The sequence below is a fragment of the Marmota marmota genome, unplaced genomic scaffold (assembly GCF_001458135.2).
Source record: "Marmota marmota marmota unplaced genomic scaffold, marMar, whole genome shotgun sequence".
Taxonomy (NCBI): domain Eukaryota; kingdom Metazoa; phylum Chordata; class Mammalia; order Rodentia; family Sciuridae; genus Marmota; species Marmota marmota.
The window spans coordinates 7,185,058-7,207,955 of record NW_025999869.1 but is presented as its reverse complement, the minus strand read 5'-3'; the positions used below and the strand labels follow the sequence as shown (position 1 = coordinate 7,207,955).

The window sequence follows — 22,898 nt, the reverse complement described above, 5'->3', positions numbered from 1 at the left end:
CCTCCCACCCACCCCACTCAACTTTTTTTTTACTTAACCTCACTTTTTTGAATTGGGGTAGATATTTCTCTCCAGGGGACACAGCATTGTCTGGAGACCTGTGATTGTCATGAAGTGGGAAAGAGTGTTAATGGCATCTAGCGGGTAGAGACCTGGGATATTGCCAAATGTCTCAGAATATACTAGACACACCCCAAACCCAGCAAGGTATGATCAGGCCCCTATGTCAGTAACACTAACGCTGTCAAACGTACTATTAGCCGCAGAGGGACTGAGGTAAGCCAAGTGACCATTTCTCTTGAGGATCTGGGGACCTCAGTATGTTCATCCTCTCAAATACTAACGTTGAACCCTTTGTCAGAATCCATCTACTATGAGGCAAATCATTTCCTTTGGAACAGAACCACCCAGTGGAAAATCTGATGCAGCCTGATTAACCTATTAAAGGTCATAAAACAATAACAATTACATTGCACATTTCATTCTTTAATATCAAAGCTAGCTGGACTCTTTGAAATGTAAAATATCATAAGTGAAAGAATAGCGCCTTCAATTCCCACAGGAGCCCAAGGTCATTGTATAAATAACACACTGGTTCCTCTATTAATTTCACTCCATTTCAGGATATGCAAGAGGCCAGACATGGTGGGGGAAGAGGAGGGCCCAGAGAAGGGTGAGCCTTTGCTGCCTGTGACTGAGGGCAGACTGCAGCCCAGTCCACAGCTCAACAGATGCAAAGTAGTTGTCCTTACAGCTGGTAGCAGGATCAAGCATGAAATGCCTCTCTTTTTTTTCTTAAGAAATCAGAAATGCTGCAAGAACTCCCAAGGACGCATTAATTTCCAGGTACTACTGCAAAAATAAGGGCGAGGAGGCGAGTGTTGGACTTGATTCCTCCTGTGAACAGATTAAGCAGACACCAATTTACACCTCATTGTTAAGAGTAACTTTTTTTTCCATAAGTGAGACCACATTTACATCTTTTGTAATTAAGCTGAAGGATTTTTTTTAAATGACATTTCCCCTGCTGCAAATCATGAAGTAAATATTTTATGTCAAATGGGATCAAATGCTGAAATATATACATTAGAAGCATTAAAAAAAATGAGATCAAAGCCTAGTGCCACCTTTTAGCCTCATCATCTACCAGGCTGGAATAATAGCTGTGTTGTGATTTGGGAAAGGCCACGAATGACTACCTGAAGCAGTTACAGAGATGTTGAGGGGGAGGATTTTCTATGGGGAAGGCTGGCGCTTGCCAGCATCTCTGGAAGCACAAGCCATGGCAGTGTTAGCAAGGGCTCCCAGTCACTCAGGGGGGGCCATCCATCAGCAGGAACTCGAGCCCGCAATAGCATCCAACCATACATCTCCTGCACACTTTGCTTCTTGGCAATTTTCATTTTTAGGAAAATTGAACATAGAGAGCTGTATATTAAGAGCTCTAAGAGACCAACATCCTTTATTTCCCACACAGAAGAATCTAGTTGGGCTAAAGAGGCATTTTTTTTTCCCTCCTAACAATAGAGTTTGCATGGCTGCTATAAACAATACAATTACGGTCCCAGATAATAAATAATTGCAGAGCAAAAGGGAAAATGAGGTGTGGGCTGGGAGGAAAATGGATAGTTTCAGAAGAGATTTGCACAAAGATTGAGTCAGTGAGGTGAAGTTAAGTCATCCCGGGTCACGTCTGTTCTGCACTAACTAAGGTAAATTATTGGCCGCACACCTGCGCTGCAAGCTGGAGGCAGCACTGCTAGCCCGGCTGAGCCTTTGTAAGATGGACTTTTTCTCCCGTGAAGAGCTTACAAAGTGAAGGATTCAAATAGAAGCCTGTGACTGGTGCTTCGCCAACTTTGTGATCAGTCAAATCAGGTGCCTGCTTTTTAAGGAAATGGTGGCAAGCCTTGTAATATACATGTCGGTGGAGCGTAAATGCCAATGAATCATGCCCTTGGGCATGTGCCTAGGGACTGTAACAATGTTGGCTTGCCATGCATTTGCAACCCTGATATCAGCATGAAAAGACAAAGCCTCAGATTTTTTTTTCAGGCTTTTTCTGAAAAAGGTACGAACACATCACAACCTTTGCCAACCCCAAAAGATCAGATTTACCCTTCAGGGGCACATTTCTCCTGGGGATCACTTGCTTTTTTTTTTTTGGTGGGAGCGGCTTGGAGAGTCTCCTTTCCTTCCTGGGGTTCCTCCTGAGTCTCTCCAAGGTGGCTCTTCTGGTGTGGAGTCCCCTTTGTTTGCTTTCTATGGTATATATCAGCACCTGCTAAAAAGACCCCCTGAGAAAATCCTGCCCAAAGAATCTTCTTCATGTTCTCTTTGATCACAAGGCTACTGCCATGTTCTTTCAGGTGATGTCGCACACAGCTCTGTAAGTGGTACCAGCTGAGTACCCTTGAAGACTCCGCTTGCTTTCAGCAACATCATTAAAAGATGAACCCAATCTGTAGCTCTGGGAACCTTACGCCAGAAGGGTTCATTTGTAATTTGGCACTTATTAGTTCTGTTCTGTATTCCAGCCATGGTTCTAGGTGTGGACATCCAACAGCGTACCATGCCCCTTGGAGCTTGCGTTCTGATAAATGAAATCAGACATGGACTCAATCAAATAAACTACATAGTGATTGAGACCTATTAGATACAATGGAGAAAGAAGATAGATAGGGAATTTAAGTGAGGGGTACAGTTTTTAATTGGGTGGTTGGGGTAGGGGTCACTGTAAAAAATAAAAATAAATGTTAAAGGAAACACCCAAATGGGGTGTGAGGGTAAGCAATGTTCACAAGAATGTGTTCTAGGCAGGGGCTTGTGTGGCTGAGGTTGAGGGAAAGACTTTCAGGAGGGAGGAGTGGAGGTCCACTACATGGAGGGGAGGGCAGAATATGTCAAGTCTTCAGAACATTGGAAAGACTTTTGTCCTCTGAGCTGAGGAACTCAAATGGATTTAAGCAAAGATTTGCCTTATCAAAAGGTTACTCTCATTGCAGAATTGAGACCACTGGGAGGTACCATCAGTTATCTATTGCTAGATAACAAACTACAAATTTGGTGGATTGAAATGAACAGTTTATTATTTCTCAAATTTGGTATGTTCACTGGGCAGTCCTTTGGCTGAGTTGCCTATACTCATTTCTTCAGTTCCATCCAACTATTGGGGCTGGACTCCCAGGGGCTGAGCTTCTCCCTCCAAGTGGGGTTTTGACTTTCGTGGTAGTGTCCCAGTCAAGTAGGGCAAGCTGCAGTGCTCAAGAGCTTACCATGCTTTTGCTGGTACCACGATTGCTTATGTCCATTAACCGAAGCAATTTACAAGGCCATACAGTCCATGTGAGAAAGGAATATATATCAGGGGATGGATACAGGGTGGTAGGCTGCATTGGGGAGTCAGCATAACTACCAGGTGCTGAAAGTGGAAATGTTGAAGAGGAACTGGGAGGCTCTGTAATGATACAGAAGAGAAACGATGATGGACAGTACCAGAGAGATGACAGAGAAAGTTTTAAGGAGCACCCAAGTTCTGAATTTATTTTGAAGGATGACCTTTGGTTTATTCTCCCAAGTCATGAGGACAAGCTATTAAGCTCCCAGCAATTGGTGATGTTCTTATTATGCATGAGATGATATCATAATAAAGTAAATGAGGTCAGGGATAGGTTTCTTTTATTGCCCATAATTATTCAATGAGTTTTCTGAACCATTGTAAACTTAGTAATTCACTTAGTGCTGTGACTGTACATGGTACCCTGTCAATATCATCATCAGCTAATATTTATTGAGCATCCTCTGAGTGTATGGTATTACACTGACAGCCGCAGAGATGAATAGCATTAATTCTTTCAGCCAATGCTGGATTATTGAATGGTTTATTACATCACTGTATTAATTGATGCCCCAGCAGCCTCCAGAAGAGTATTTAGCTTCCAGAACACAACTTCCTCTTTCCTTGGAGTGGATTTAGCTTTGGAGGGATCTAACTTCTCAAAGAAAGGATAAAGGGGCTCTGCCTATGTAATTATGCTAATACTTTTTCTTAATTTTATTATCATAAACTGGGAGAGATCAGTCCCATTGAGCGGATGGACAAGTTGAGCAGATGGATAGTGGTTACAGGAGTTTGGCCAGTGTCATGTATAGATGTCACCACGTAGGTGGTGGCAAGTCTGGGATTGAAATGCAACTTTTTCTATTACACTATACTGCCTCTCAGTGGCATGCTATTCCCATTTCTTTTACATGCTAATACATGGACATGCAGACACCCAAAGAGTTCCCCAGTGTCTGGCTCCTTCAGAGAGTGTATATGCCACTATTCTTTGACATCTGCACAGTACAATTACTAGAAAAGTTGTTTACTTTTTGTTGTAAGCCCCTTTTTATAGGGGATTTGTTGCTGTTAAAAATCACTAGTTTTGTGTTAGTTAAAATCTCATCAGAAAGATGCTACTGCTTTCATAGTGCAGCTAGAGATTTAGGAGCCAGCTCATGAAATACACTATTTAATTGAGATCCTTGCCTTCATTTTGTTCTGGAAACAGTTATTCAGTGGTGATTATTTTCAATCAATCATTCTTTTTAAGAAGCTTTACCTTTTATTTATTTTTTAATAAAAGAGGTAAATTTGGGTCTAGGAAAAAATCAGGTGGAAGGGGACTGTCAAAATGCAGATTTTATTTGGAAATCTCGAAAGTAGCTCCGTGAAATGTCACGTACTCAGAGATGCACCAGAGTGTACACCCTCCAGAATGTCTGTTTGTTGTAATTCCACCGCATTACATATTTTAGTGCATATCTCTCCCTAGCAGCTTCCTGAGCTTTTCAGATATTCAACATCAGAAATTGCACTGTTTTATCCTGGATTTTACAAATAGCAACCAGATTATTGTAAAACAGAACTATCTGATAAGTCAGGTTGTGAATTGCTTTTGTGATTGTCATGGGTAAGAGTATTGAAGAAGCTGGCAAGCAGCACAGCACACTAGTTACTGTAAAAATAAAACCTGTAGCAGTGAGTGCGTTTTTCTGATGAATACATTCAAGGCTGTGATCGTTGTGCAACTTCTGGTTGGATGCTTTCAAATGTTTCGTATTGAAAAACATCAGTAACAAGAACCAAATAGTCCACCAAAGCCCGTATTCAGCTCAATGGACAGGAACGTAAATTCTGACTTGTGGTTTCATTGAGGCCAACTCTATTCGGTCCACCATGGGAAGCAGGGATTTGAGGTTCTCTCTTGATTTGCCTTCCATTTTTACTTTATGATTAGGAGGCTGCTACTTTGATTTTCACTTAAAGGGTTGTTCAAATCACTATGCAAAACAGGAATGGAATGGAACACAGACAGGAGCAACTTCTGTTCAGCCGACAAAAACCAAAATGCCAGAACATGATAATTAATGTTAGCAATTTTATAGGCAAAATAATTTGTTTTAATTGGCTAAATAAGACCTGATATAATTACAATATTCAATAAACTAGTTTCAGAAAACCATCTATATCACAAACCTTTAATCATGTTATATACTCATCGAAATTTTGGAAGCAAATATAAAAATGGACATGGATTATCTTCATAAATAAGAACATTAAGGACATTTTGGGAACTTGGAAGGTTATGTTCATTCTTTTGTATTTTGGAGAATGTTTGTTTCTTTCATTTTGACAAGCGGGTAATTTATAGAAGATTCTAGTAGCATGAGCCTTTGTTGAATCCAGGCAGAAGTGCTGTGAAGGTAGAGAATCTCTGCTCACAATGAAGTTTTTCCAACCATACTCACCCTGAGGAAAAACAAACCTCCCAGAAAACATGAATACATAATTGGTCCTGAAATGACCCCACAGAAGGAGACCCTATGGGATTGTGAATCTCCTCCCCCACAATGGGTCAATGCCAGTTAACTTCCAACTAGTGTTTAAATGATCAGGGGAAAACTAGGTTCTCCCAGAAGGCACTTGTAATTCTTTCTACGAAGAGAGTCTCAGTCTGATGAGATGAGCTTGAGATGAGTGAACCTGAACACCCGTTGATGCAAAGAATGTGCCCAAGAAATAAACACACACACACACACACACACACACACACACTGAAGTAAGTAAATGCACAAACTTTCATACTACTTCAAGGGAGAACAAGCTACAGAAATCATGGTACACACGTTGGCCATTTTTCAGCTGCATTCTAACAGCAGTGTTTTAAATGGTAGGGACTGTATTGTAATATGTTCATTAATAAATACCAAATCAACATGGTTTTGAAATCCCACTAAGTACAAGAGTAAGTACTAAGCAATATGTATTATGCAAAAACAAAGACTTGTGTAACCTTCAAGGAACTGAAAATCTTTGTTAAAAAAAAGATCTATATAAGATAGAATCTAGTATAAGAAACCTAGTAATATTAGTAGCATAGCAGTTCACCAATAGTACAGGATGTCCAAAGGCAGGACACGACTAATTGGAAAATTACATGTAATGAAATGTCCCAGGCAATGAGTGCTTGGAAATTTTAGAAAAGAGAATTTGTCATGAGCTAATATACTTTTAGAAAGGATTTAATGAGGAGGAGGAGGCAACATTATATTCAGCAAAAGGCAGCAGACGTTTTACAAAGCAAATTCTACGTCAAAGGAGAACCCGTGGAGGAAGCAGGGTGACTTACAAGAAATAGACTGTCTGGGCACAATGGCTGTGAGTTCCACTCACCTATTCACTTGGCTAACATATATATATTGAGCACCCACTGTGTGTTGCACTGGTCTGGGTACTGGGAACACAGCAGTGACCTATACAACACAAAAGCATCCCAACTCTGTGAAGTCTATGTAAATGTGGCAAGACTGGTACAAGATAAGTGCCTGATACTGTTGGTTTTCCCAAGTGGGAAGCACAGGGCATTTCTCTTCATTATTGCTTTTTGCTTGTGCACCAATGGGTAGAGTCCACAGATGTGTGTGTGTGTGTGTATGTGTGGGGAGTGTGCATGTGCATTAAAAGTACTTATTCAACTTGTTAAAAATTTAGCAATATTTTTCATAACTGTATATACAGAAAAACATATCGGAGGACAGAATATTTTTATGTTTCTCCAGGTTTTTTTTTAGTATTATATAGTCTTAGCCAGGAAAAGAATAAATGAGAACATAATTATTGCATTTATTGAAGAAAAAGAATTAAAGGTGACTGGACACTGTGGGTATTGGTTATTTCTGCCTCTCTGTATAATATTGAAAGGATGATTTCTAGCTAATAACCTCCTCTTCCCATGCATGGAATGGGTGGCCTGAGGGGCTCAACTTCAAGCAGAGTTTAAATCCAAGTATGAGGAATCAAATCGATGAGTATCACTTTCCTACATTTTTGTTGTTGTTGTTGCTGAGAACTCCATTTGTTTCTATCTTCATGGCTCATTCATATGTAATGTTTGTCTTTTATATTATTTTGTATAATTATGATGGTGTTCATAGAAATGATGAAACCATTTCCTCAAAAAACAGTGTCACTGAATTTAAATGTGGTTAAAAACTTTAATCCTCAGTAGTGCAGATGAGCAAGCAGTCAACAAACATTTACCGAGTAAGCAAGCTGCTTTTCTTAAAGATTTATGGAAGGTATAAAGATGCAGAGATGTTTAAAACATGAATATTGTTCTCATTTGGCTTATTATTAAAAACCCAAATAATAACAATACCTAATGTGGCCAAGGCTTAGGCCTATGTGATTGGTGTTGATAAAGAAAAAGCCCTCGAAGATAGGCAGAGCAAGGCTTGCATTCAGGCTGTGCCACTTGCTGCTTGTGTGATCTCTGTAAATTTGTTCTGTTGGTTATTTTGTAATAGCCATTTGGCGGTTTGTCTTGGTGGTTAGAAATTGAGGCAGTAATGGGTCTGTTCAATAAAGAAGCACTTGTAACTACTCTTTACTGTATAGGTGCTAGGTGTAAACTAAAATTTGTGCTAATTGCTTTACATTTATCAGCTAATGAGACTCTCACAATGGTTTGCAGATGAGGAGAATAGGGTTTAGGGAGGAAAGAATCTGACCAGTGTTCCACAATTAGGAAGTCAATTTCAGGTCAGGATTTGGACCTCAGGCCAACTCCAAAGCCAAGCTCCTAATGATGATGTACGTCACCTTTCCTAGGGCACTTGGATAGCTACTGTGATTAAAGCAATTTCACTGCTGTAAAGCAGGAAGGTCAAGGACATCTTTCTGGAGGACTTGTAACTTGTTCTGGTCTTAGATAAAGAAATTGAAGTCAAATCTGTTGTGATGAAGGGAATGAGGTCTTCTAACCAGAGCAGCTCTGGGGGCACGGCACAGGGATCAGGTGGGGGTACAGACAACTCTTGTCTAGTAGCCATAGAATAGATGACAGCTACAGAGATGGGTGGGTGTCAAACCACAGAGGCGACTCAGTGTGAGGGAAAAAATCTGCATTTTATTCTCCAAGGAACTGTGAGCCTTTGATGATTTTTTAGGCCGATACATAAGATAATGAAATAAAACAGACTTTCAATTGACCAATCAATAACTATTGGGAATGGATGTCATTCAGAGTGGCATTTTAAAGAAGGCTATTCTGGCTTGCAAAGGATGAATTGGAGAAGAAAAGAAAATGTCTTAGGATGGTTATTTTCAATAAGCTGTGTCATGACAGCAGGGAGAGGTGTGGCAACTAACGAGGCACTAATAGTACTTACTCACTTGCCAAAGATTAGCTGCTTTGTATATTAGGTAGGATTCAAGGTCACACCTAGAGAAACACCCTCTCCTTCCTGGGAGCCCCAGGGTTCTCTTGAGAGGGAGAAGGAGGTGATGATACAATCTGGTGTAGTCCCTAGCAGGATCCTTAGGAACATCCCCAAAAGGGGTGACACCCCTACCCTGCATGTGCTCAACACATATAAAATAAAATAAAAGCAAAGAGAAGTGCCTTATGAATGGATGCTGCCATAGTGCAGAGATCCAGCCAGAGGGTTGGGGATCTGGAAATGAAACAGCAAGATCTTTAAGAGTTATGGGAGTGGTATGTGACAGTTACTGATAACTGAATGATTCAAAAGAAAGAAAGGAGCCCTGAGTGATACCAAGACGTTTGCATTTACATCCATGAGGGTGTTTGGAGAGAAAGCTTGTGGCAGGGCAGAGTCACACATTTGGTTGTAGCGCTCACAGAGTTTGAGGCATGTTGTCCAAGCAAAGAGAACCAGAGGGTAGCTGGAATCAGTGGAGCTTATGAAGAAGGTCAGAGGAGAGAGAAGTCTCTGTGGGTCATTTGGTTTGAGGTGACGAAATGTTGTTTGTTACCCATTGGAAAAAAAGAATTAAAAAGGGGTGGAGTGGATTTTCTGAGGGTAGCTGTTAACATGTACAAAGCACTTGCTACATGCGTGCAGGAGTAAAACCTATAGCAGCACAAGTTGCAGCTATTCCTCATGACAGCTGTGAGACAGGCAGAATGACATTCTAAGATGAGGAAATAGCCACATAGAGGTAAAAGAACTATGTCAAGGTCACCTTGCAAGCAGTTGGTGAAGCTGGGATTCAGTCGCATCTTGCCTGGTTCCAGAGACCAGGAATGTAGCTACTGTGCTGTATTCCACAGCAGAAGCATATGAATATAAAGCTGTCCTGCAGAGAAAGGAAGGGTGCTAAAGTCACATTCCAGTAAGAAATATTCACATGGTTTGGGCCACCATTGGCACCCAGAAAAATACCCCCCCCCCCAGTTCAAGATATCTTGAGAATAAATTATAGGTGTCAAACTACAAATGATGTCCATTCAAGGTACCTCCTTCTCACTGAGAAAGTGATAAAAATAAGCAACAACACTGGTGGCCATTTATAGCTTTAAAAATATCTTTATTTTTGTCTGGTCTTGATTTCCTTTTTATTTCTCATTGAGGATGTTTCACTGATCCAGTTCGATAAGCCCCAGGCCCCCTCCTCTGCTTTTATGGTACTGAAATGGTAGCATCCTCATAACTGGGTCTTTATTTTTATTGCCAGAAAATTCTTCAGGCCACTTATTCCCTTGTATAAAGTTAATTTTAACTATAGAGCCTGTTATCAATAATGTCTTAAAGGAAGCTGTTTCCAATATACTCTGTGAAACGTCTTGTAGAGAGTTCTACATTGACCAGGCACTGTGTCTCCCAGCTCTCTAGATCTTGCAACTTCCCTTCCAGTCTGCATCTGAGTATTCTCTGTTCCCTGCCCAGCTGCCTTCTGTTCAACCCTGGAGTGTTCTCTATTCTCTGAGTGGCCTTCATGATAAGCAAAGTTTCATCCAGAGCATATCGGGGCTCGTGAACTTCTTCCTTAGGGCCCAAGCACAAAAGATATCTTCCTATTGACAAACCATGGAAAGGGTGGCACTTGGAATTTAACAGGATTAAGCACTCCCTCTTGGGATACAATGTTGCAATCAGGGTAGAGAGAGGGTGGACCAGCTCTCATTCCCTATCTGGTGGCTCTCCCAGAATGCCAAAATACAAGACTATGAAGGTCTATGCATATATTGTTCTATGTATATAACATGGCTGAAATAAAATGATCTAGTATTTGGGAGTGGGTTTTTGTTTTTTTGTTTTTTCAGTTTTTCCAAAATAATAATCGTTATAAGTAGGGCACAAAGAATTTCCTTTCTCATTTTAGAATTACAATTTTTTAAAGAAACGGTCCTTTAAAAGGTCGGCTGTCTCCTCTTCCTGCTGGCTCACTACTGGTTTAGCTCAGGTTAACATGGAAAGCAACAGTCATTTGTCACCAATAACTTCTACCAAATACTTGACCTTGGAATCAGCAATTTACATCCTTATAAAAGAGGTCACTTAGGGAATTTAACTGTGTAATCCCGGCCCCCATGTGGCAGGAGAGCAGCAGAAATGGAACAAAGCTGGCGAGACGGCATTTGAAACAATTTGAATTGGGAAATCATTTCTTTTCGACTTTGTTTTAAAAAATGGAACCTACTTTAAAATGCTACAGGAAGGCAGGAAGATGCAGTAAAAGTCAGGGGCAATGGTGACTCAAAAACTCTGTTCCAGGACTCCAGAAAGCAAGTCCGGTTGGCACATTTGGAGGGAACCCAGGAAGAATTTAGGTTTTCACTTTCCTAATAACCTCTTTCCCACCACCTTTCCTTCAAACATCATGCCTTCCCTTTTATTTGGCCATTATTACCAAAAAACTAATAGAAAGAAACACCTTTTAAACTTGAACCAGGAAGCATCGCTTTTGCAAGTACTAATATTTTGGTGTGGGCTTTTTTTTTTTTAAAGACAATTATCAAGACGAAGCATTTGTTTCTTCTTTTGTTTACCCGTGGCAGTTTGTCAGCAGTTATGATAAGTAGAGTTCCATCTGCCAGTAAAACTACATTGCAAATTGCCGTAGAAATTAGCAGCTTTCATTTTTGCCTACATAAATAAATATGCGAAATAAATTGCACATAAATGCATCCTAAAAAAAAAAAAAATCACAGGTACAACCGCACAGTTAAATGCCAATCAGACAAAACCAGAGACACACTGCGATTATCTCAGTTTTCAAACCTGGAAGATACACGAATGTGTTTCTAAATGAGAGAGGCAGTGTATCAAGCTCGCTAAGATAAAAACAGAAGCTGCCAGACACTGCACTGTGGCTTTATTCTGAGGATCCTTTGCCTGAAACCCGTTCTATCTCTCCTCCGTGTTCTGTCGCTCCCTCTCCATCTCTCCCTCTCCCTCTCTCTCCACCTCTCCTCGCTGTCTTTCCCCCCTCATTGTTCTCTCTCCTCTGCCTTTGATGCACATACGTTGTCACATTCCATCGACTCTCCTCTCCTCTCTGTTCTTACACTCAAGCCTGGCGGTGCTTTCGTCAGGGCAGCGGCAGCGTCTCCTGCGAGTTTAAGTCATGTGTGCAGCTCAGTTTGATCGAGCGTTCCTTTTCTGCCTTTTCACTCTTACAAAAGATTAAAAGGTGGCGTCACATTGCTCCCCTGTTCCTTCCCGCAGGAGGGACTTAAAAGGGACAACAAAAAACTAATCACTCTCAATAAGCATTTTTCTTGCTGGGGAGGGGTGGGGGGAAAGGAAGAAAGGAAAGGGAGAAAAAAAAAAAAAAACAGAAAGAAAAGAAAAGGGGGGAAAGAGGCGAGGGGGTGGACTTAGCGGTGTAATTTGAGACCGGTGGTGAGGATTGGAGCCAGCTAGAGATGCTGCCCGCTGCTAACAAGGGAAGGAAGCCTTCAGCTGAGGCAGGTAAGAGCGCCGATCGGAGGGTTTGACCGAGTGGCTTAGTTAAATCTCTGTTTTTACCGTTTTGTAATTGAGAAAGGCATCCGCAGCAGAAGCCGATTTTTCAGTCGGCTTCCTTTTGTTTAACATAGAAAGTACCTGTATTAATTTTGATGAATTAGAGCATGCAGCAAATTCAATTGAAAATAGATTTGTATAGTAAATGCGTTTATACTGAATGATTTCTCCTCCCTTTTATTTAAGGGGAGAGATGAGAAAGATGATTTTGATCCGAAGAGCAGTTTGCATTACGTTAAATTCTAAACAGCTAACGGAAGAAAAAAAAAATAATCATCATCATCCAATTGATACTGCTTTTGAACTCCGGGACTTAAACCCTGGGAGACAGCTGGCATTTGAAATTTTTCTTCTAACTGAACTTCTGATGCGTTATAATAATTTTTCACCGGAGGTTTAAGCAAGGGTAGAGTTTATTTAAGTCGAGCTCTCGGGTCTGTTTGGCTTGGCTCTTGTGGGTGAGGCGCTTTTATATCTCCTTAACCTGGGTCAGGTGGATGTTTCATAAATGGAGATTAAGTGTTGTCCCAAATGAAATATGAAGTTTAAACATCAGGTTAAGGCATGTTTTAGAAATGGATCCAGTAAATAATTGGAATAACTGAATTATGACAGTTTGAAAGGGAGTTAACTCTGGAGGTGCTGTTGGCTAAATCTTTGTGGATTAGAAGCGGCTTAATAATGGAGGGGGCTAATTATCAGGCTGAAGTCGGAACTTTGCGTGAGGACCCTAAATCTAGAATGCATGTGGCCCTCCACTGTAGGTAGCTTTCAGGAAGATGTCCGTTTTGTGCCCTGTGAATGGGAGTTGTGGATTATATTTGATAGCATTTCTCCTTTAAAGAGCATTGGGATGAAGCTTAAAAAGCTCACATCTATTTTAACACTGAACAAACACAAAATGTTATACACTCGAATCTCTCAGCACTGGATTTTTTGTTGCTGCTGTTGTTTTATTAAAGTTTTGGCTATGTGTTTTTAACCTCAGTCTTTGTGGATTTTGTGTTCCTTACATCTGCTGCTAAAATTTATTGCTGGCGTCAATGAGTTGATATTTGAGAATGAAAAAATAAAACTCTAATTGGCTAACTTTCATATTTAAGGATAACCAGGATTTTACCTAGGGTGTTACCTGTCATGCTTCAATTCATTTTTACATGATATACTGAGGGGTGGGAAAGTCTTAATATTAAAAGTACAGAATTCTGCTAGAAGAATGCTTCTCGGGAATGAGATTCAGAAAGGTGACCGGTACCTCCCCAAGGTTTGATCCTAGAAAGAACAGCTCTACTCTGGAATTGTTGAGTTCAGCAAGCAGGCATTAGAGGATATTTTATATATTTGTTTGGTAATCAGATTTTTTTTTAGTTGCATTTCCAAACTGGACTTACTCTGAGATACCTTGCTCCGGCATGTCTGATGTTTGCCAGACCATCCGATGGCATGTGGGCACAGCCCGTGAATCCAGTTTTATGAGGGAATCGGGAACTGCTGGATATGGAGGGGTGGGGACCAAGTGGACTCCGTGTCTAAGCACATCTCCTCATCCAGAGATAATCTCTGGAAGAAGTTCTGGAGAATACCCCAATACAGGTGCGGGGAAACTTAATTTTTCTTCATGGTTTAAAAAGCAGAGAAAGATGTGGACAAGGGTAAAAGAAATTGCCATAGAACATTTGATGTGGTCGTTTTGGTGGTAGTGTAGTGAATTTTAAGAATCACCTCACATGTAGTGTTTTATGTTTTTTTGTTGTTGTTGTTTTGTTTTGTTTTAAACTTAAGGAACTTTGCAGAATCTTGAAGTAGCTTTTCTCAAATTCAGTCTTTTTCTACATGGCTTCCTTGCATGAGTCTTTTCTCTGACTTCAGCTGTACCTAACTATCAAGGGCTGTCATTCTGTGCTGATAATGATAATTATTTCTTAAGTGAGTGGTAAGTGTTGAGAAGACGGGCCAGGAGAAATATGTTGTCTTTGTCACATATGCTTTTTACTTTTATTTTTGCAAATTACTTCCTCAAGGTGAGGCAGCAATAAATTTTGAAGTTGTAGCGTGGCAATTTGCATCACTGAGCCACCATCCTTCTCCTAGAGAATGAAATAGAACTAAAGTAAGCAGAAATCATTGCATTGTAAACTGGATGGTGGTTCAGCAGTACTTTGTAGGTAGATGGTAATCAAAGCTATCCTCACTCAAACTACCTGATTCATATAAATAGCATTTTTCTGACTTTTCCAGTAGATGTTGCTGGAGAGCAAAGAAAAGATAATTTTTTTACAGGAAAAAAAAAAAAAAAGAAAAGAAAGAAATGCTGTAGACTTACAAAAGGCAAGGAAAAGATCCTTCTCCCCAAACTCTGCTGATAGCATTTTGTATAATTTGCTAATTAATGAATTAGATTGAATCATTACCTTTTATTATGTTCTATAGGAAGCTATTAGAGCTTGAGTTAGATTTTAAAATTATGAGATTGTTCTCCTTAGTCCCTATATATAATGTCTGTTTGCTGTTTTCCGTTTTTAAAAAATCAAGTTAACTGCACATTACTATTCAGAACATTTCATCCCTGAATGCTGAAACCCTTTAACATGCAAATATGATGTCAGAGGAAGAACTGAAATAGAATACCCTGAGAAGAGTAATGATCAAACGCATTATAAAAATATGCACCAGTTGCCAACATGTAATGAAATATTAAGAAATTAAAAGCATGCAACCTCTAAAGTAATAGAATTTCATTGCTCTGAGACTGTTTTCCCACTGAATATTAAGTGCTTAATAGATCTACCCGTAAAAAACAATCGAAAACCTACATGGTTTTTCACTGAAGTTCTTTCATTATATGATTTTGAAAAATTAGCCCAATAGGATTTTCCTCAGAATAGGAAATGTAATTAACATTGGATATTAAGTGCCAGATTTGCCAAAGCAAAATCCACAAGGCTTGATGGAGAAAATAGGAATGCAGAGAGCAAATAGAAGTGCTAGAAGCTGAGGAGACCCATGCTGGAACTACTCTGCTGGTAATCACTCTGATAAAATGACAAAGACGTCCCCAAGGAGCCCAGGATTCTAGTACCCAGACACGGACTGATGCAATTTCAGGCAACCAATGACCTCTATCTATGGGAATATTTATTTTTGGAAATGATCAATTAACTGATTTCAATTGTGAAACAAAGTGTGTGTGTGTGTGTGTGTGTGTGTGTATATATATATATATATATATATATATATATTTTTTTTTTTTTTTTTCAATGTGAGGAGACTGTTGGGCGTTGCAAAATCACTTACAGAGAGTTCAGGGGTTCGACCTCTGTTGGAGAGCTTTGGGTTTTCCTTACCTTAGGCATACCTAGCTCTGTGCCCTGTGGATTTTTCTTTTGCATTGAAGCACTTCTATGTCAGTTTTTGTTCCTGAGGTGTGAAATACTCCATAGGATGTTTTGATTGAACACCTTTCTTTTCTTTTTTTCTATCTTCCCTTTTCTAAGATGAAAAAGCTTGTGTTTAGAAGGCATGAGTGTCAGCGACTTCTGTGTTATGATTAGTACTGTTAAGTCCACCCAGTTGTAAAGAGATTTCAGGTGATGATGATGATGATGATGATGATGATGATTTTACTTTGATTCAAATTGATTATTTGTGTTTGACACAGTGGTTTGTTGGTTTATGTGTGTGTGCCTTTAAAAAATAAAGCTTTACAATTTGGTGCGATAATTTATATTCAAGTTCTGTATTATTTGCTATTGGCTTCTAGGTCTCCTTCTTAAATTGGAACTCTCGAGAACAGACTATGCCCAAAGCACCATGGGTTGAATGTGCCAATGGTACTACTAACACAGGAAGGTCTATCCTGTCTCACTGACAGCCTTCTAAAGACAGGGATATCAAGAGAGCGCCTAATGCAATAAATGTGCAGGATCCTCCCTCCCTCCCTCATCAGAGCAGGGAAGAAAAGGTTGCTGCAGGTTGAGGGGATCATTTGAATTAGCAGTGGAAGATGAAAATCTGGAATGATCCTGGTCAAGCCTATTAGAGGGACACGTGGCAGGCAGTGCCCAAAACCAAGATTGATACTGGAACAATGGAAGGCCTGGAAATCAGTGTGTTTGATAGTTCCTGGAGAGGTGATCTGGCAGCTTGCAGATGAGTTGAGACCCAGATGAGAGTGGGATTGATTGGACTAGTGAGTTACTGCCATGCTAGGCAGTTACATTAAGAGATTCTGAAACACCTGTCTAGGGGGCACCTTTCTTCCCATTGAATTGCAGCCTTAAAGAGCTATTGAAACTATTAGGATGTGGTGCTACCTTTTAGGAATGTTGTTGAGAAAACAGTGAGAACGCTTAGTCTTGGAGCTAGAGGCCAGTGAATCAACTGTTGCATTAGCCTAGATGTAGGTAGTGAAGTTGAGAGAGATTACGAAGGGGAAGGAGAATGGCTAGAGAAGCACCTTTCTATTATAAAATTATTGCAATTTCTTCTCTGTACTGTAGATGTCATGGCCTCATTAGAGAGGGATTTTGTGTATATGCATTTGTTATCATGTTTTCTTGAGGAAAACCTTCCCCATTTGTTGAAGATGAGATCTGTAGTTCCGAAAATATGGTGTTCTATCTGGGCTATTTGGGCATAATCAATTAGTGTTATGTTTATCTCTGTTCTGACATTGATTAAGATGGATTTTTATGATCTTTGAGAGTTTTCATTTATCTGAAAAGGAATAGACTTTATTTATTGGAATTAATTGCCTTTCTGAATTTCCGGTGCTGTCAGTTACTTTCTCTAAACCTCGACTAGCTCACCTTGAACTCTTTGACTGACAAGCTCCACCATGGAGACGCGACTCAGAGTGTATAATGGAAATTCATATGTAAACGTATACGATGTTTCCTTGCATTCAAGACTCTTCACAATGAAGAGGAGAAAAAAATAATTATCAGTGCAATTAAAGAAGTGGAGTGTCACAATTTTTTATTTCTCACAAATGCAAGTTTTACCAGCCTGTTCACTTGGACAGGGTCACCACCATCACCTCAGAACCAAAATATAGAGGAGTGACTTTCCTTGTCCTTCAACCACTTTAATTTAATTTGTTCCATTTACTTTTCCAAGCTTTTCATCTTCCCACCATTTTAATACCATCAGAGATGGGGGGCTGCCCATGACATTCACACTTGACATTATGAAACACAAAAGACATCACTCATGCACTTGACTGCATTACAATGCAAGGAAAAAATAGATCCCAAAGGCTTAGAAATTATTGTCTCATACCTTGAATGTAGGTGGAGTTTTTTTTTTTTTTTTTCCTGTTTCCTTCAGCCTGCCTTATTTGACTGTTTTGCTTCTGTGTATTCTCAGAGGGCTCTAAAAACCCTGGAAAAATCAGCACCGACAAATCTGTAACATACACATCCTTATATTCACCAGAGGTGTGTCCTTTAACCTAATGGTATTACCACTAGGTTTTATTTGCTTTGCTTCAACTACATTGTGATAAACATGCTGAAGTTGAGCTTTGCACCTGAGCTGCCTTTTCATTCTTGACTTTGGTCGGACAGTTGTGATCATACCTTTTCCTGCTCACAGATCTGCATTTATCCTACTTCTTCTATCATTACTGGACAGGCCAGAGATGTACTTAAGTCCACAGTAGCCTTCATTGTTTTGTGTGTGGTGTGTGGTGTGTGTGTGTGTGTGTGGTGTGTATGTGTGTGTGTGTGTGTGTGTGTGTAAGGGCAAGTGGGAGGGGTTCTCTAAAAGTTAGTGTAAGTGCACCCAGACCATCCTTTCCTTACTATTATGTACCTTCTGTTCAAAGATGACTCCCCACCCCAAGTAAGACAACACTTGTGACCTGAACAAATAGATTATCAGATTGTGGCGGGTCGGTTCAGTAGTATTACATCATTCATCGAGATCATGTGTGCTATAGGCTCGGTAAAACAACCAGCTCCACAGTATCCTGCAGGTTTAATATAGTTCTGCAGCCTTGTACTTGGGGAGGATTTCTGTAATTGGAGACAATCTGATAAGGAGAACTTTTAAAGCCATTGGGGGATGAAATACAAGTTTTTGAAAAATGTGACTCTACAGGCTTGAAGCTGAATGGATTACAAATTTCTCTTAACTGGACAGAATCCTAATTGCATATGGAGTGGAGTCCTGCTTATCCAGGGTTTGAATTTCTAGCATAGGGATTATTGAGATTTCTTACTGCCTTTCTGCCTTCACTCCAGCTACCTGATGTGAATCATTTCTCTAATCGGTGGCCCCTCCACTAACGATCTGGAAGAGCATATTTGAGCAGAAAAATCCAAACCTGTGGATTATTATTCAGGAGGTCTAATTAGGTAAAGAGTCTAGGTTTTCAAACTATTTGCTAAAATTGACTGGCTAAATTCCAACTTGGGGGCAGGGAGCTATCTGTCCAGTTACAAATGGTTTCCAATAGCTGTTGATGGGCTGTTATCTTACCAAGCTGTTTAAGGAACACAAAAATAACCAGAATTCTGGTTTCATTGTTCCCTTCCTCTCTCACCAGACCAACTACCATGTTTAATTAACTAGTTAACAATTGCTCCTAATAGGTCTTTTAAAAGGACATGTGGATCAAGCAAAAGTATTTTGTGGGGTAGATTAGGTTTCTGATTTGCATATTCCTCTGGTGTTAAATACACAAGTGGTTTGTTGGTGCTCATAGCCCAGTTAGTTTTTCTCCAACACTTGTCTGATCCCAATTCTATCACTGGCAGCATGCCAGGCAATCCTTGATAAATTATTTATTTTTAGGATTTGACTCACTGAAAGTTCTAGGCATGGAGACCTCTGTATCTATTAGATATATTCACAGAATCAGAATTGGGTTTTCTTTACTATTTGTTTACTTGTGACAGGGATATCTGCAAAATCTTACGGCTACGTGTAAGACTGTCTGATCTAAGAGTTTGCTCTTCTCTTACATCATCCCTATTAGACAAATGTAAATGTTAACAACTGGTAGTATTTCGAGGCACCTAATTAAAATTCACTAGATGTGTCTATTTCTAAATGTGTAATGTAATGTAAGTGATAAAATATACGCTATATAATATAATTGACATTGCAGGCTAAAGGGCACAAAGTGGTATTGTCTTCGTAGTACTTTAAAAATGCTCTTTTATCACTAGATTAAAAATGAGTCCATTAGAAAGAAAGTTATTTGAAGTTTTTAAATGTCCAGCTGTAGCTGATTATGTAGTATTATGGCTAATAGTTTTCAATCCATGTTTTAAATGAAAAATTAGCCAGTAATATAGTTTATAGAGCTTACAATGTAGAAGAACATTTAGAAAAATCATTGGCAAATTTAGTTAGAAGTGTTGTATGAAGAACATGCATTTGTATTTATGTGTACATTTACATATATGTATATGAGATTATACACACATAATGCATGTAAAAAATATATGTATGTGCATGTATCAAGAGAGAAAGAAACTGAATGGGTATTTGCCTGGTAAGATATAGTAGGAGCATATTCCTGGTAAAATATTGTGCTTTTTTTCCAATTGACGTTATTAATTTTATATAATCTGATGCACTATGTGCTAGATGCCAGGAAGACCAAGGTGAACACGGCATAGATTGAATCAGGGGCCTCTTGCATGCTGGGCAAGTGCTTTACCATACTGGGCAAGTGCTCTACCACTGAACCACACCCCCAGCCCAAGGCATAACTCTTAAGGAATTAGAAGCTAGTTTAATGTTGAATTTTCTAACACAAATGAATAATTGGAAACATTGCAAGAGAGAAAAAGCAAGAACTACAAAGCCATTTGAGCCTCACAAGATACTTGTACAGTTTATGTGCTTGGCCTGGTCAGGAAGAGAGTCGAAAAAGAAATACAGACACTTAGGATTTGCGGGAGAAGATCCTCATATAAAATGATCTGCTTCCAACTAAAAATAAATCTGGCTTTATGAAAAAGCCAAGCTAGAGAGTCTGAATTCTCTTACCACCCGCCACGGATGCAGGTCACAAACCAAAGATAGGATCAGTTTGGCTGATATTCACTGTTCTCTGAGTCCTGTACATCACTCACCCAACTGAAGAGACAAGGGAAGGTCTTGCCAACGTGCTTAGCATTACTCGTGCTTTCAGTGGGGTTTGTTTGAATGTATGTTATCACGCATAGTTTTCCAAAATGAAATGGGCTCACATAATTGAGATCCTTTTATTCTCAATCTGTTTGGTGTTTACAAGGTATTAGTCTTATATGTTCAGAATCACATACTGCATGTGATTTATACACACACACACATGTAGTCTCTAGAGGTCAGTAGAATATAAGAAATGGGCAGACACTCATGTCTAGATGAGACCCACAGATTCTAGAAACCATTTTCAAATGGTAAAATGATGATAGTCGACTAATGAATATTAGAAGCTGAAATCATTAATCAGTGTTAACAGAAAAGTCATGTCATTCTTGTTCCTGAAATGAATCTAATCTATTTGTTTTAAGCAAATTTCAGATAAATGAACATTTACATGGCAAGAACCTTGATAGAAGCCCAAGCTATAATTACTCTATTATGGTTTATTCTAATAGCCTATGATTCTCCAGAACCATCTTTAAAGATTTTTTTAAATGGTACCACAACAAAAAAGGTAAATTGTTTTTAAACACTTGACTACTATATCCAAAGCACTGTTTCTATTTTAGCTGCCAATTGAGTCCCCTTGACTTTTAGAAATGAATGATTTGGTGATTTATGTGTTGCAATTTTATTTGTTCTCATGAACTAAACGTCCCTGATGTTGCAAAATGTATGAGAAAACTGTGATTTATTTTATATATAAAGCTAAAATTGTTGACAGCCCAGCACATTGCTGCATTGTTGAGTATGCTTATCAAGTTTTTCTCTGGAAAATTCATAAACAAAAGGTGTAGAAAAGGACGGCATGGAGCCATAAACTGTTTGACAGCGAAGGTGTCAGTGCCTCTCACAGACCATCCCATGCAAGAGAAATCAGTGCCATAGGGACTCAGATTTCATGTGAATCTAAGAATGAATCATTCTCTTTTAAGTTGAGGTTATATGCCTTGGCTTAGAACATAATATGTCTTACGTGTGTTAATATCACTCAGACTTAGAACTATCTATCAATAAGCTATTCCCATATTCATTTATTTATGCTTTTGTGGATTGCGTTCTTTTTTTTTTATTGGTTGTTCAAAACATTACACAGCTCATGACATATCATCTTCCATACATTTGATTCAAGTGGGTTATGAACTCCCATTTTTTACCCCAAATACAAGTTGCAGAATCACATCGGTTACACATCCACATTTTTACATAATACCATATTAGTGACTGTTGGATTCTGCTACCTTTCCTATCCCCTACTATCCCCCCTCCCCTTCCCTCTCATCTTCCCTCTCTACCCCATCTGCTATTGTTTAATTCTCTCCCTTGTTTTTTTTTTCCCCTTTCCCCTCACAAACTCTTATATGTAATTTTGTGTAACAATGAGGGTCTCCTTCCATTTCCATAGTTTCCCTTCTCTCTCCCTTTCTCTCCCCCCACTCGTCTCTGTTTAATGTTAATCTTTTCCTCATGCTCTTCTTCCCTGTTCTGATCTTAGTTGCTCTCTTTATATCAAAGAAGACATTTGGCATTTGTTTTTTAAGGATTGGCTAGCTTCACTTAGCATAATCTGCTCTAATGCCATCCATTTCCCTGCAAAATCCATGATTTTGTCATTTTTTAGTGCTGCGTAATACTCCATTGTGTATAAATGCCACAGTTTTTTAATCCATTCATCTATTGAAGGGCATCTGGGTTGATTCCAAAGTCTAGCTATTGTGAATTGTGCTGCCATGATCATTGATGTGGCAGTATCCCTATAGTATGCTCTTTTAAGGTCCTCAGGGAATAGACCAAGAAGGGCGATAGCTGGGTCAAATGGTGGTTCCATTCCCAGCTTTCCTAGGGAATCTCCATACTACTTTCCCATATTGGCCGCACCAGTTTGCAGCCACCAGCAATGTACAAGTGTACCCTTTTCCCCACATCCTCGCCAGCACTTATTGTTGCTTGACTTCATAATGGCTGCCAATCTTACTGGAGTGAGATGGTATCTTAGGGTGGTTTTGATTTGCATTTCTCTGACTGCTAGAGATGGTGAGCATTTTTTCATGTACTTATTGATAGATTGTATGTCCTCCTCTGAGAAGTGTCTGTTCAGGTCCTTGGCCCATTTGTTGATAGGGTTGTTTGTTATCTTGTTGTTTAATTTTTTGAGTTCTTTGTATATTCTGGATATTAGGGCTCTATCTGAAGTGTGAGGAGTAAAGATTTGTTCCCAGGATGTAGGTTCCCTATTTACCTCTCTTATTGTTTCTCTTGCTGAGAAAAAACTTTTTAGTTTGAGTAAGTCCCATTTGTTGATTCTAGTTATTAACTTTTGTGCTATGGGCGTCCTATTAAGGAATTTGGAGCCCGACCCCACAATGTGTAGATTGAAGCCAACTTTTTCTTCTATCAGGTGCAGAGTCTCTGATTTGATATCTAGGTCCTTGATC

General features: G+C 39.4%; 1 protein-coding gene across 16 annotated transcripts in view; it reads left to right on the top strand.

The window, feature by feature from the left end:
* Tenm2 (teneurin transmembrane protein 2) overlaps nt 1-22,898 on the top strand; it is a 1,198,434-nt gene that overhangs the window by 526,758 nt on the left and 648,778 nt on the right. Inside the window, exon 1 of one of the 16 annotated variants that reach the window (XM_048815917.1) lies at nt 2,866-12,264. The exons of 12 other annotated variants lie outside the window; for them this stretch is intronic. In XM_048815917.1, the coding sequence (XP_048671874.1) occupies nt 12,219-12,264 (46 nt within the window). In that variant the 5' untranslated portion in view covers nt 2,866-12,218. Of the gene's footprint in view, nt 1-2,865; nt 12,265-22,898 lie in introns of those variants that run through there. 3 more of the 16 variants (XM_048815913.1, XM_048815923.1, XM_048815970.1) reach the window with 3 other exon arrangements.